Raw genomic sequence first — 13,737 nt, forward strand, 5'->3', positions numbered from 1 at the left:
CTGTTGTGCAAGTTTAATTATTTTAGTTTATCCTAAATATATTACCACTGTGCACAGGTATACTAAAATTACACAATAAATCAATAATTTTCCCTGCATTCATGGTTTATAATAATTCTATATACAAATATTGATAACTTTAAGGTTCCACAGTTAAGGAAAGTCAAAAAATGCCAAAATTAAGATGGCATGTGCACCTGTCTTTTTACATGTACACATTAGAAGATACACAAGTGCAGTTTTTATTGCCATCAAACATTGTATACAAAGTAATACACATTTTCCTAAAACCTTAAATGTGTGAGACAGAATATAGCATTTTTTAATTCTTATACTAATTGCCATAATGGCCAATATACGATTTAAACTTTTTATATGATAAAAAGTATACATTTTAAAAATGGTCAGCACCCAGGCATAACCCTCCCTCCAAACCTCTCTTTCTCTCAAGACTTCAAAGCCCTGCTGGTTTGTAAGAAGACAGCAATCTGTGTGCATAAATTAATCAGCTGTAACAAATGGACTGTAGTACACTGGAACACACATGCACCTTCAGAGACTTAATGAAGACTGCTCCTTCCCTGCAAGACTTAGCAGGTGCCCTCTTAAATACAACCTTTCTAAACTGTACTATCTTACTGTAACCCTCTGAGCTGCAGAGCCGGGCCCCAGGTCCCCTCAGCAGAGGGAGGAGCAAAGCTGACGTGGAGGAGCAGTGAACCGTCGAGGAAGGAGCTTTATGGTCCAGAATCTGGCCCCTAGCAAGGTTCTATGCATTGCTCTGGCACACAAGAAAAAAGCCTTAAAGCCAGCATAACTGGCTTCTTGGGGATTCCCCCAGTGAGTGTGTCATAGGTGGCTGGCATAACTCTATGTCTCCTCTCTCTTTAGAGTCTCCAGCTTACGGGGCGTTTTGAGGAAAGGGCCAGGGGTTACAACCTCCAGATGATTGCCATGCCACAATGGTCCATGGGGGCCATAGGTGGCAGGTGATAAAATAGAGCTGCCATGAAGCAGCTACCTGTACTGTATCAACACCCCTTATATTAGGACAATGCAGACACCTTCATGTATTCTCTACTCCTCAGAACAGTATGGCCAGTTTCCAGGATCTTGCTCGAAGAGCCAAGGTTAAAAAAAAATGAATGTACTATGCATATGCAGGGTGCAATTTTCAAGGGGTTCAAAGTTTGTCAAATCAAAATCAAATTTCATCAGAACAATCAAAAGGCACTTTTTGAAGAAGGGCCATGCCAGGCCAAATTTCAGTTTTGTAATTTCATCTGGACAGCTGTTCAAAAAGGTCACAATATTGTGAAAAGAAAAGGAGTACTTGTGGCACCTTAGAGACTAACCAATTTATTTAAACATAAGCTTTCGTGAGTTACAGCTCACTTCACTGGATCTCCCCACTATATTTTCCACTGCATGCATCCGATGAAGTGAGCCGTAGCTCACGAAAGCTTATGCTCAAATAAATTGGTTAGTCTCTAAGGTGCCACAAGTACTCCTTTTCATTCTTTTTTGAACCCAGTTATACTTTTGGCCTTCATAACATCCCACAACACTGAGTTCCACAGGTTGACTATGTGTTGTGTGAAGCATTTCCTTTTGTTTGTTTTAAACCTGCTGCCTACTAATTAATTGGGTGACCCCCTGGATCTTCTGTTATGTAAAACAGGCAAATAACACTTCCCTATTCACTTTCTTCATACCATTCATTATTTTACAGACCACTATCATACTCCCCACTTAGTCCTGTCTTTTCTCAGTTAAACAGTCTCAATCTTTTTAATCTCTCCTCCTAAGGAAACCATTCCATACACTTACTAATTCGTGTAGCCCTTCTCTGTACTTTTTCCAATTCCAATATATTTGAGATGGGGTGAACAGAACTGCACAGTATTCAAAGTTTGGGCACACCATGGATTTATGTAGTTGTATTATGTTTCCTGTTATATTATCTATTCCCTTCTTAATGGTTCCTAACATTTTGTTCGGTTTTTTGACTGCTGCTGCACGATGAGCTGATGTTTTCTGAGAACTATCCATGGCGACTCCAAGATCTCTTTCTTGATGTGGTTTAAATTAGCTGTTACCACTCATTTTGTATGTTACCACTCATTTTAGGATTATGTTTTCCAACGTGCATTACTTTGCACTTATGAACATTGAAATTCATCTGCATTTTGGTGCCTAGTCTAGTGAGATCCCTTTGTAACTCTTCACAGTTAGCTTTGAATTTAATGATCTTGAGTAATTTTGTATCATCTGCCAACTTTGCCACCTCACTGTTTATTCATAAATTATCTGGAAAAAGGAATATGTTGAACAGCACTGGTGCTAGTACAAATCCTTTGGGGACCCCACTTATCACCTCTCTCCACTGTGAAAACTGACCATTTATTCCTATCTTTGCTTCCTATCTTTTAACCAGTTACTGATCCATGAGAGGATCTTCCCTCATTCCATGACTGCTTATGGGGACAGTTATAATCTCCCCTTATTACTGTATTTTCTGTTTATGTAGCCTCTCTAATCTCCCTGAACATTTCACAATCACTGTCACCATCCTGGTCAGGGGCTTGATGGTGTATTACCTACTGCTATACTCTTATCATTCAAGCATGGAATTTCTATCCATTAAGATTTTATGATTCTGTTTGAGTCAATTAAGACTTTTACTACATGGGATTATGTTTGCTTTCACATATAGTGCCACTTCCCCACCAGTGTGACCTATTCTATCATCCCTATATACTTTGTATCCTGGTATTACCATGTCCCATTGATTATGATCATTCCAGCAAGTTTCTGCGATGCCTACTACATAATATCCTCATTTAATACCAGGAACTCAGGTTCACCCATGTTTGTATTTAGACTTCTTGCATTTGTATACAAGCACTTTTAAAATTTCTCAATATTTAGCTGTCTGCCTTCATGTGACGTAACTGAACAGGACTTTTTTTGTTTGACTGTTTCTCTTCAGTTCCTACATATACTTTTGTCAAAAAAATGTATCAGGTGCTGCTTCTTCACCTATGCTAGCGTCGTCTAGAATCTCTCTTTCCACCCAAAGAATCACCACCCTCTACACACAAACCCTAGCCCCTTTTAGCTGTCTCTGACCATTGTTTTTGAAACTTTAGCACTCTAGTTGGGTTGATTTCACGAATCAGGTGGGTAGTTTGGCCAGTATGACCAAAGAGATCAATATGATAAGTTTCCAGACCAGATCACCATAATCAGATTCCAAACTCTGGTTGTTCTGATAGCTGCATCTGTTCAAAGGTCCTTCAAATATCACTGTTACACTTAGCACTTATTATACAGGACATCTCTCTTCAAAACACTTTACAAGCAACTATTAATGAAAAGTTAGAGTTTCATTTTTGCTGTAGGGTTCAAAGATTAATATTCTCATCCAACAAAATGTAAGTTGTGTGGTGTCCGGTATCTATGTATTGGATGACACAATTCTAAGCTACAGACTGTCTAAGCCTAAGTCATTTATTTTCACTAGGCATGTGCAGCATGTCTAACTCACTACCTGGCAGACTCAGCAGCAAGGTTTATGGAGGCAGGCTCTGGAGTGGGAGCAGAGCAGGTCTGGGGAAGATGAGAGGCTGAACAAATCTTTTGGGTTTTTTTTGTGTGTGTGGGGGGGGAGTGGGGAACAGTGATGTTTAAGCAGACGCACGAGGTGTCTGGATGGCCAAGAAGGTAGTGTATGCGTGAGCGAGTCCAGTGCTTTTGCACAAAGGCATTGGCACATCAAGGGCTCCTTGGCATTCTGATTTCAAATCCCGGGGTGCAGCAAAACAGTAGACCTTAGGCTCCACCACCGCAAGTTCCTAGCCACATCCCTGTGTCCCTCCAACCAAAACCCTCTTAGCACTTCCTCAGTCGTTCCCTGTACCTCCGCCGCTACATCCCTGCTCACCTTTTCTCAGTTCTGCCAGAACGTTGAGCTGAATTGGGGAAGGGAGGTGAAAGATCTTTGAAACATCAGTTACTTCTTTCCACCATCCACCGCCTACACATATCACCCTCACCTTAACAACTAAAAGGGCAAGCTTGACTGTGAACAATTATATAATATGCGAATGCATACTCAAATGTAGATTTCAAACCTGTAATTACTATATAAAAAAGCCACATGAACTTTAGAACTATCACTAGCTACACTGATCATCAGCTACACTGATCACCCATGCATAACTGTTTAAACATTACAGACAAACATCGGGCAATCACTATTAGCAATCTGACATTACACACCAATAAAAAAACCCCTAAATATAGATACACTACAGATAATATTATTAAAGCCACACAAAATCTATATTATTCATTAGGACAAAGGGGGTAAATATATAAAGTAAACATGGCTGGACTTTAAGGATACCCATTAATAGTTCAACATGAAGGTAGAGACATGTGTGCAAAAGATAGAAGGTTCGTAAGGTTAAAAAGAGGATATGTTTAATAGATTGCAGATAGTGTGTTGAAATACTTAATTGCTTATTTCTTGGCTTTTAACAGTGTTAACTGCTGGGGTATGCAGTCCAGTAACATAACATCCAACAAGTTTTTTAGGTGAAAATTCCTTGTAAATGGAGCCTATGTTATTTCTTTGTAACAATGGACTCAGAATATGTTTCTTATGTCACTTGCAACTGTAATAGTTTTTTTAAAAAGGAATGTGGTAAGTAGACTTCTTAAATATTAAGTTCAGGAATGGAAGAAAATTATTTATGAATACATCTAGAGAAGTGTGGAAAGATCTTGGCCAGTATAATAATTTCTTATACAATGTCCACTGATCTTTAAAGCAGAAAAGAACAGAATTCCACTCCTCTCTTTTTCCTCATAAATTAGTCATTTTCCTGGGTCTGCTCCAGTTAATAAAAGAGATGGTGGTTTTGAAAAATGATCTAATAAATTATATAAAGACTGCAGGGACTTTAACATTTAGCTTACTGTTGAAATAGTATAACATCAAAAAAATTTGCTGGAAAATATGGCTATCCTGATGCAGTTATAATGCTATCATTATAAAGCAGAAGAGTTGATATAATATATAATTATATCGGTTATAATTTATTAACTAACTTATGTTTAACTTTTAAACTAAGCTATTAATATTGCCACTGTCCTGTTCCACTGTGTGTTTAATTTGTTGTTTGGACACTATTTTAGGTTTTGGTATTTACTTATATCTCATGACCAGTTCTGAGGACAGTCCAGCACATGTCAGGGGTGTAGGAGACTAAGACGACAATCTGCTGCTCATCCAGAGTGAGTGTCATTCATTGTAATGTCAGAGTATATAATTTTAAAACATGTTGTAAAGAATGATTTGATATATTTTCTTATACAGTATCTTGCCTTAAGAGAGTAAAGTCATTAAAAAGTGTTTTAATATACTTCATAATATACAGGTCCCCAAAATATCCATGTGGATTGGCCAATAGGTATGTTTTTATTACCACTCTCATCAGTCTCCATTTTGTGACCAACTGCAGGACGATCTCTAACCAACAGAAGTAATACCTAAATATTATGTTCAATTTAGAACAGTTATGATGCTGACTAACTATTTGTATGGTTATTTGCCAACCTCTTGCACATGTCCATATCACTTATTGCTCCATCCACTATAGAGGATAATATAATTTATTGTTCAAATTTTGGCCACATATTTCTTTGATACTCTCCATACACGTAATAAAACAGAAAGGCTTTAATCAAAGTGTTTGTGGCATAGAAATGTGTTGTCATATATGGAGATACGACATGGCACACAACTTATATAGCAGTTCCAGATGTTTACATTTGAAAAATACTCCTATCAACAGAAATAAAAATCTATATCTATATATATGTTAATCAATAGGCAAGTCAGAGACACAGCCTGGCAGTATCAGAAAAATGGTGGATCTAAACTTAAGTAGAAAATTCAGTTGCTCTCTGGTATGTTATTGCTCCAAATCCGGAGACTAAATTCAATCATTAAAATGTGACTAGAGGGATTCTTGTCCTTATTTAGATGCTAATCTTAACTATTCAGTAGCTACCAATGTTTCCATAGCAATGTAAACAGGTTTAATTTTATAATATAAAACATCCCAAAAAACCCAAACAAAGCATTAAAAAGGAGTACTTGTGGCATCTTAGAGACTAACAAATTTATTAGAGCATAAGCTTTCGTGAGCTACAGCTCACTTTATTGTAGCTCACGAAAGCTTATGCTCTAATAAATTTGTTAGTCTCTAAGGTGCCACAAGTCCTCCTTTTCTTTTTATGGATACAGACTAACACGGCTGCTACTGTGAAATAAAGCACTGTATTTGAAGAAACATAAACATGGTAGATTGCTGTCACCCCACCAAAATAAAAAGTACTCTCATGCAGTTATCAACTTTTAAATACACAAAGTTTCAGCCACCTGCAATATCTTGATAGATTTTACCTCTGAAGACAGCTGCTTTCAGGATTTGGTGATGCTATTTTAATTTATTTGGGTTGATATATATCCAAGTGCAGAGGATCAACTATAAATGAACCTCTTTAACACTGCAAGATGGTATTCTGCACCTCACTCAAAAATATGGCAGTCTACAGAGTCAAAACAGACCACTTTTTCTTATACAGCCCACTCTCCACTATACAAGAACTGCAGAGGAGGGGTGACCACCATTCCAGTCGATAGACTGGAGTATAAGCCAAGGAGGATCTGCACTGCAGCTCCCAAACCTGCCCTCTGCTTGGCTGATAGGGCAGAGACTGGGGAATTGAACTGCATTGTCCCTCAAGAAGTGCCCCACACAAATGCTTATTAATGTTTTTCAGGGGAGGAATATTAATTTAATCTCCAGTCCTGATTTATATCTGGAAGATCTACTCTATGAATTATTTTTTTGATCTTCTATGCTATGTGTTGTATTGGACGTCAGACTAATCACAATGATCCTTTTTGGACTTGGAATTTATTAATTTGTTATGTATCTATTGTTGTAGCATCTGGATAGAACAGATTCAGTATTACCAGACATGAAATCTAACTGTCCACCAAACAGCCCTCAGCCATGCAATGCACCAATCATTCACTAATAATCCGCCAATACCCAATGGTCTAAGAAAAGATCAAATTGATGTGCCTTGTACCATGCTCTGAAGGTTGGCAAGGTCAAGCCCTGACAAACTATTTGATGGAGTTCTGAGCTGAGGAATCTCCACAGAAAACATGCGTCACCCCTTCCCCAAGACTAGACAATCCATAGATAAGCAGATTATTGCTAAAAAGAGCTCAGAATTTGTCATCTTTTTAGGGTTGTCATAATTATTGATAATCATGATGAACTGATGACTTAAGAATGTCAGCACAGTTTCATTTTCTCAGAAAAATAGGAATCCAACAAGAAAATACTAAGGAATTAAACACACACAAATACGCAAAAGCAGTATTTCCTAGGAGATAAATGTTGCAAAATGAAATTGAGGGCACTTAACTCAGCCAGTTGGTGCGTTAACTAAGGAATGCTGCTGCACAACCAGCTATCACATGGTTGCCAAAAGTGGCACTATAAGAACACCAATGACAGACGCAGACTGAACACTGAGCCAGACTTAGCTCAAAAACAATCGTGGTGCTTGATCTGCAAGGAGACTGTGTCTCTTTGGCAGGTGCCATGATAATGAACTCAGCTACCTAACTATCAGGAAAAGCCTTCCTGGTGACTCATTACTGCTATTACATTAAGCCATAAAAATAGTTGTAAGATTCAAAAATAACAGGAAAACTGCAAAAATATTTTTATGGATTGTGAAGTTAGTAGAACTGTATGTTGCCATGCATATCTCTTGTTTACAATGTTGGCCTTTTTCTAATAAGGAAAGATCAGTTAAGTCAAAAGCAAAGGAGAATTTCAATGTGTATTAGGTGTATAATAATTGGGTTTTTTTAAGGAGTGTTTCTGTTTTGACCACATCTGTATCGTTAACACACATACAGATGTTTCTCCATACATCCGAAAATATAATGGTACATAGATGCCTGTTCAATTTCAACAAATGATTGGATCTTAGCCATCAAAGAGGTCATTTTATTCCTTAAAGATTAGTTATATACCAGATTTGATGTGAAAGTCAAATTAGATAAAATGGTAGTTATTTACACTGAAATTTAGAAAAAACAACACACACAAAAGAAAACATGAAACAAATAAACTCACCTTGACAACAGTAGTTTTGTGTCTTTCCAAAACCTGTACAGTCTGGGCAGTGTTGGAATCAATAACTAGCACCAGGGACTGACACCCATATGCAATCAAACCTTGCCAGCCCCTGGAAAAATAGCAATGTTACTATCAAACAAGGAAAGAAGTAAATGTGCAGACCATCAGTAGGTGTACTTGGATTTCATGAGATTTTTTTAGCTGTAAAGTCAAACTGTAGTAGCTATGATCTATACTTCATTAGAATTTCTGTAGCTGGATTTTCAACACAACTGATATTGTGTATAATAAGTAATAAAATAAAGCTGAACTGCAACTACAGCAGCATGGTTGATTTATTTGTGATTGCTTCTATATCATATGTTTTTAAAAACTCATTGTATGACTAAAACATTGTGTTTATTATGAAGAGAGGGCTTGTGTTAACTGTAATCTCCCTCTCTCCTACACTCTGCCTCTGTTTGATCATTTTTAAAATTAAAATCATTTGGGGGCAAGAAGTGTGCCACTTGTTTGTACAACATCAAGCATGTTGTGTGCATGCTACTGGAAACAAATAAAAATAGTAAAACCTACCCAACAAAATAAAACTTGAAAACATACAAAACTCAATACCAGCACTCTACAGGGAGCATTTTTTCAATGCAAGGCTAATGTATGTCAGAGGCTGTTTAAATGCTAAAAGGGTAGGCTAAAACTTACATAGTATGGCATGCTCCTTTATAAGATATGAGATAATTTATAATTGTTGGGATATTGGTTGGTTGGTTTTTGCAGGGAAGGGGAGAAGTGACAGAGAAAAGGGGCATATTTTAAGTGAGTTTAGTAGTAGTCAAAAGTTTCGGCCTATTTGACCTCAGAGAAGAGGCTGACTGCCACATATGAGGACCACAAAAATATGAGGTTCAGCTGAATGGTTGAGGACAAACAAGAATAGGATTGGAGTCAAGGGGTTGAAGCAAAGAATCCAAAAGGGAACCAAGCACAGAACCCCAGATAATGTCCACTACTCCGAGTAAATATCGAGGAAATCAGTGGAGGGGAAGGTGTTGTCTTGACTTGACAGATATGGAAGCAGAAGTCCTCAGACAGAGGATTGGTTCAGTTATTTAAGCATGGGACTGAAAAAATCAGGCAGCCTGTTCAGTTTCACAAGCTGCAAAATGGGTATAATTTTAACCTCCCAGACAGAGCAGTTGTTTGGATTAGTTGGAGGACATACAGGGCATTGAATATATAATATTGCTTTTTATCTGCCATTTCATAGGTAGATAGGTGTATCATCTCTACAACACATAGCAGAAGGTTTCTACCATTTATGTTTGTCAACACTTACACCATATGTGGCTTGTCACACCAATAAAGGAGGCTGCAGAGAGCGAAGCCCAGCCAGTCCCACAGCACAGGTGATGGATGAGTGCTGGGTAGGACCCGACCAAAACTACCCCAGGGCCTCCACCCCCAGACAATTTACTGGGTCACAACAGGCCATAAACATTTACAAATGGGTCCTGAGCCAAAAAAGGTTGAGAACAACTTCTTTTGACCCTACACCAATATAAATATTTAACAGACAAAACCAGAAACAGTCATCGATGCACAGAAATTTAACAAAACTGAATTTGTCAAGAGCATGTTTATGATAAGTTTTCATTTGCAGGAAGTGAAAGTGATCAGATCCTCCAAACTCAGTGCTGACAATTTTCACAATTATATAGCAAGTCCATAGGCGCCGACTCCGCTGGAGCACCCATGGAAAAAAAAATAGGGGGTGCTCATCACACACTGGGATGACCAGCTGTTGGCAGCCAGGGATCAACAGTTTTGCGGGTGCCTCAGAAGATGAGCTGTTTCCTGCGGGTAGCCAGCGCGCAGCTGCGATCAACTGTTTGGCGGGCAAACTCAGATCAGCTGTTTCCCACCTCCCTGCTCTGGCAAGGGCTAATTGAGTCTCACACACACACAAAAAAGCATTAGGGTTAGGCATGGGCAGGAGTGCAGGGCTATCAGCAGCAGCACAGCCAGCCCCTGCTCACCTAGGGCCGCCCCACACCTCTTGGGCTGTTGACCATGGCATCCATGTGTTTGGTTACTCCCTGGCAGCCAGGCTCGACTCCGGCCACAGCAGGCATCAGGTGACCCAAAGGAGCCCAGCTAGGCTAGGGCTGGTGCAGTGGTAGATTAGGGGGAGGAGAAGCCCTGGACCCTGTCAGGAGCTGCACTGGGGGGAGGAGGAGGGAGGAAAAGCTTTGACCCCGGCAGGAGCCACGCTGCGGGGGGAGAAGCTCCGACCCCAGCAGAAGCCACGCGGGGAGAGGGAGGAGAAGCCTCGGACCCTGGCAGGAGTCATGCTGGGTGGCGGGGGGTGGGGCGGTCAAGAGGCCCTGGACCCTGGCAGAACATTTGGGGCTGAAGTCCCTGGCACGGGAGCCCCAGCCACCCTAGTGGCAGAAGTTACAGGGCTGAAGCCCCAACCCCACTCTGTGCAGAGCTGGCCTGAGCGCCCCTCTCTCCCGTCTCCCCACACTCTCCGGCTGTGGAGAAATTCAGCCCAAATCTACCCACATTGGTATCTCCATTTCCACCATCATTACACAGCCATGAATGGATTTAGCCTAGCAGGCAGGGTCAGCATTAGCCCCATTTGCAGGTGGGATCTAGGGCACACAAAGGAGAAGTGACTTTCCCAAGGCTAAGCAGGGAGTCTGTGGCAGAGCAGAGAATCAAACCCAGAACTTCTAAGCCCGAGACCTGTGCCTTAGCCACTAGGGAACCTCCTCTGCCACTTTGAGTGTGTGGGTGGGAACAGGCACTAGACAGAGCCACCAGGAGGTGGGGAGCTTAGAGAGATGGGAAAAGGGATATGGGTGGGAAGCAAGAAGGGAGAAACATCAGGAAGGGGAGCAAGGACTTAGAGAAGAAACAGGAGAAAGGGAAAGGGGCAGGGAGAGCGAAAGGAAGGGAGAGGAGAAAGGGGCAAGGAGAGGGGAAAAACTCCCCAATGCTTGTCCCTCCCATCCACCTTCTTCCCACAGCCATCAGTGGCCTTAGCTCCCAAACAGGCGCTAAGCCGGTGTGAAGCCCAGAGCAAACGTAATGTCTTTACACTGGGATGTTAGTGAAGACAGCTTATAGCTGAATGTAATGAATTTAATATACAGATGCCCCCCGACTTACACAATCGTTCCGTCCCGGAAAGTCTTGCCTAACTAGAATTTTGCATAAGTTGGAAACATATACCTGTACATTACACAAAAATTTCCGCAACTCGAAAATCCTATTTCTAGCTTATGAAACTTTTTCCTTAAGTGCGAATTTGTATAAGTCAGGTTTTGCATAACCCGGGGAGCATCTGTACTGTAATTCATGATAATGTAATGATACTTTTCATTACTATTTTAATAATGATTACATTGTTCAGATGCCAAATGATAGACACACATTCAATAACAGACTATGAAAAGTGTATAAATATGCTGAAAATTGCCAGTTTTGGGAGGAGGCTAACCCCCCCCCCCCCCAAAAGCACACATCTCTCACCTTCAAGTCAGGAAGGGGCAGAAAGGAGTGAACAGTGGGCAGGAGATGCTCAGGGGATAGGACCTAGGGGAGGGGACAGAGCAGGGGCAGGAAGAGCTGGAATGGGGAAGAGTGAGGGCAGGGCCTTGGAGAAGGGGGCAGAGCCGGGATGGGGCACCCACCAGCAAAACCAAAAGTCAGCACCTATGAGCAAGTCCCACGATATTTGGTGTCTGATTTAATGTTTCACCTCCTGCAGACAAGTGATTATGTGGGAATCTCAACTTTATATTTTCCTACTCCTTCCGTTTGTGGAAAGAAACTGAAAACATGACTATAGTGTACCCTATACCAAGCAAAGGCTCAGAAACCTAAGTCGCCAAATAAAAGAACACCTGTTTTTTTTTTTTAAACATGTTTAAAGCTCATGTTTTCAGTGTTTGAGGCTGCCCATGCTGTACTCTTAGAAAAGTGAGTAACAACCTTCCCAGTCGCAGAGAAAGTGGGTCAGGCACAATCCCTCGTTGACAATTGTCTCTGAAAGGCCGGAGCAGGAGGGAGGGCATAGTTCGCTCCCCCACTCCAAAGACTCTGGTCCTCTCTCTCTCTAGCGCCCAGCCTCTCCCCGAAAGGCCTCCCCCCCTGCACCCCTAGGCCAGGGCTTCCTAGCCTCTCTCCCCCACCAGCCCCCCTTCCTCCTCCGGGGCTCCAAGGCCTCCTTTCCTATTGGTTCATCAACCGACTCTAAACCAGAAGCCGCCCCCCTCCCGCCCTCCATCCCCAGCCAGGGCCCTTCACTCTCACTCCCCCACCCACCGAGCCCGGGCCCCTCACGCCCCCCCAAGCGAGAGCTCCCTTGCCCGGCCGCGCACTCACCAGTCCACCGCCCCCTTGTTCTGCGCGCTCAGGGCTCCGGTGAGGGTCCGGGCCGACAGCCGGATGTTCACCGTGTAGGGCAACATACTGTGCAGGGGGAGCCCGCAGCGGCGCGCTGGACCCCGGGCGGCGGCGGCGGCCCCCCCCTGGCTCTGCGCGGGGCGGGGGTAGCCGGGCTCTGCGCGGCAGCTGGGAAGCCTCAGCCCGCCGCCTCAGCAGGAAGCGTCGCGGGGCAGTCCGCCGCCGATCCCGTTCCCCAGCGGTCCGGGCCGCCCCAGCGCCTGGGGCACTTTGGTTCCGCCGCGGCAGGGAGTCGCTGAGCGGCGGAGCCCGAGCCCCCACCTCGTGCCGCTTCTGCCTCCCCAGCTCACCCACAGCGCTGCCCCGGAGTCAGCGCCTCCAAGCAGCACCGCACCGGGGAGCCGCTTGCGCCGCCCCAGACACCCAACCTCCCCTCTCCGCGCAGCGCTGCAAAGCAGCCGCATCCAGCCGCTGCTTCCGGTCAGGTTTTCCTACATTTTTGGCAGCAGTCACCCAGAGGCCACGCAATGAACCCGTTCTCCTGGCGGGACAACACCAAAAAACACGGATCCAGCACCAGGAGCCGTCCGATTATTGACAAATTCGGGGGGGGGGGGGGTGGCCCAACCTCAGAGTGTACAATCTAAATAGGAAACAAATGTGGCCACTCCTATTTCAGTGGGAATATCTGGATCTTGATCCATCCTGGCCCAGTAGCTCTGGAAAAAGACTTATCTGTGATTTGGATCTTGTCATTTTTTTAAAGCCCAATTGTTTCAGCACCTACTACGCCACAACACCCAGCCTCTGTTGCACACTGATAGAGCGGCACTGTAAAAAATAGTTAGCCGGCAGCTGAATCGAACCATTTTTGGGTTTTTTTAATCCTCATCCCCAAAATTTTACCAGCTACAGGGCAGCTATTCCAATTACACTGCAATAATCCAGATCCCCACACATCCCTCCTCACAAGGAGCGCAAAAGCAGGTATCCTGCACTTGTCTACTGTTATTAGCCCCAACCCTGGCTCCCTTTGCCACCCTGTTTGTACTTACGTAAAAACCTATTGCCATTCCTA

At 42.7% G+C, this 13,737-nt stretch overlaps 1 protein-coding gene across 3 annotated transcripts in view; it reads right to left on the minus strand.

The window, feature by feature from the left end:
• The window catches only part of WDR11 (WD repeat domain 11), a 75,479-nt gene extending 62,603 nt beyond the window's left edge, over positions 1-12,876 (minus strand). For 2 of the 3 annotated variants that reach the window (XM_084635033.1, XM_084635032.1), the window contains exons 1-2: positions 12,639-12,872; positions 8,241-8,352 (exon numbers count right to left, since the gene is read on the minus strand). In XM_084635033.1, the coding sequence (XP_084491159.1) occupies positions 8,241-8,352; positions 12,639-12,724 (198 nt within the window). In that variant the 5' untranslated portion in view covers positions 12,725-12,872. Of the gene's footprint in view, positions 1-8,240; positions 8,353-12,638 lie in introns of all 3 variants that reach the window. The other variant, XR_014712497.1, reaches the window with a different exon arrangement.
• Positions 12,877-13,737: the final 861 nt, after the last annotated feature.

Source organism: Lepidochelys olivacea, assembly GCF_965140295.1.
Source record: "Lepidochelys olivacea isolate rLepOli2 genome assembly, chromosome: 7".
Classification (NCBI taxonomy): domain Eukaryota; kingdom Metazoa; phylum Chordata; order Testudines; family Cheloniidae; genus Lepidochelys; species Lepidochelys olivacea.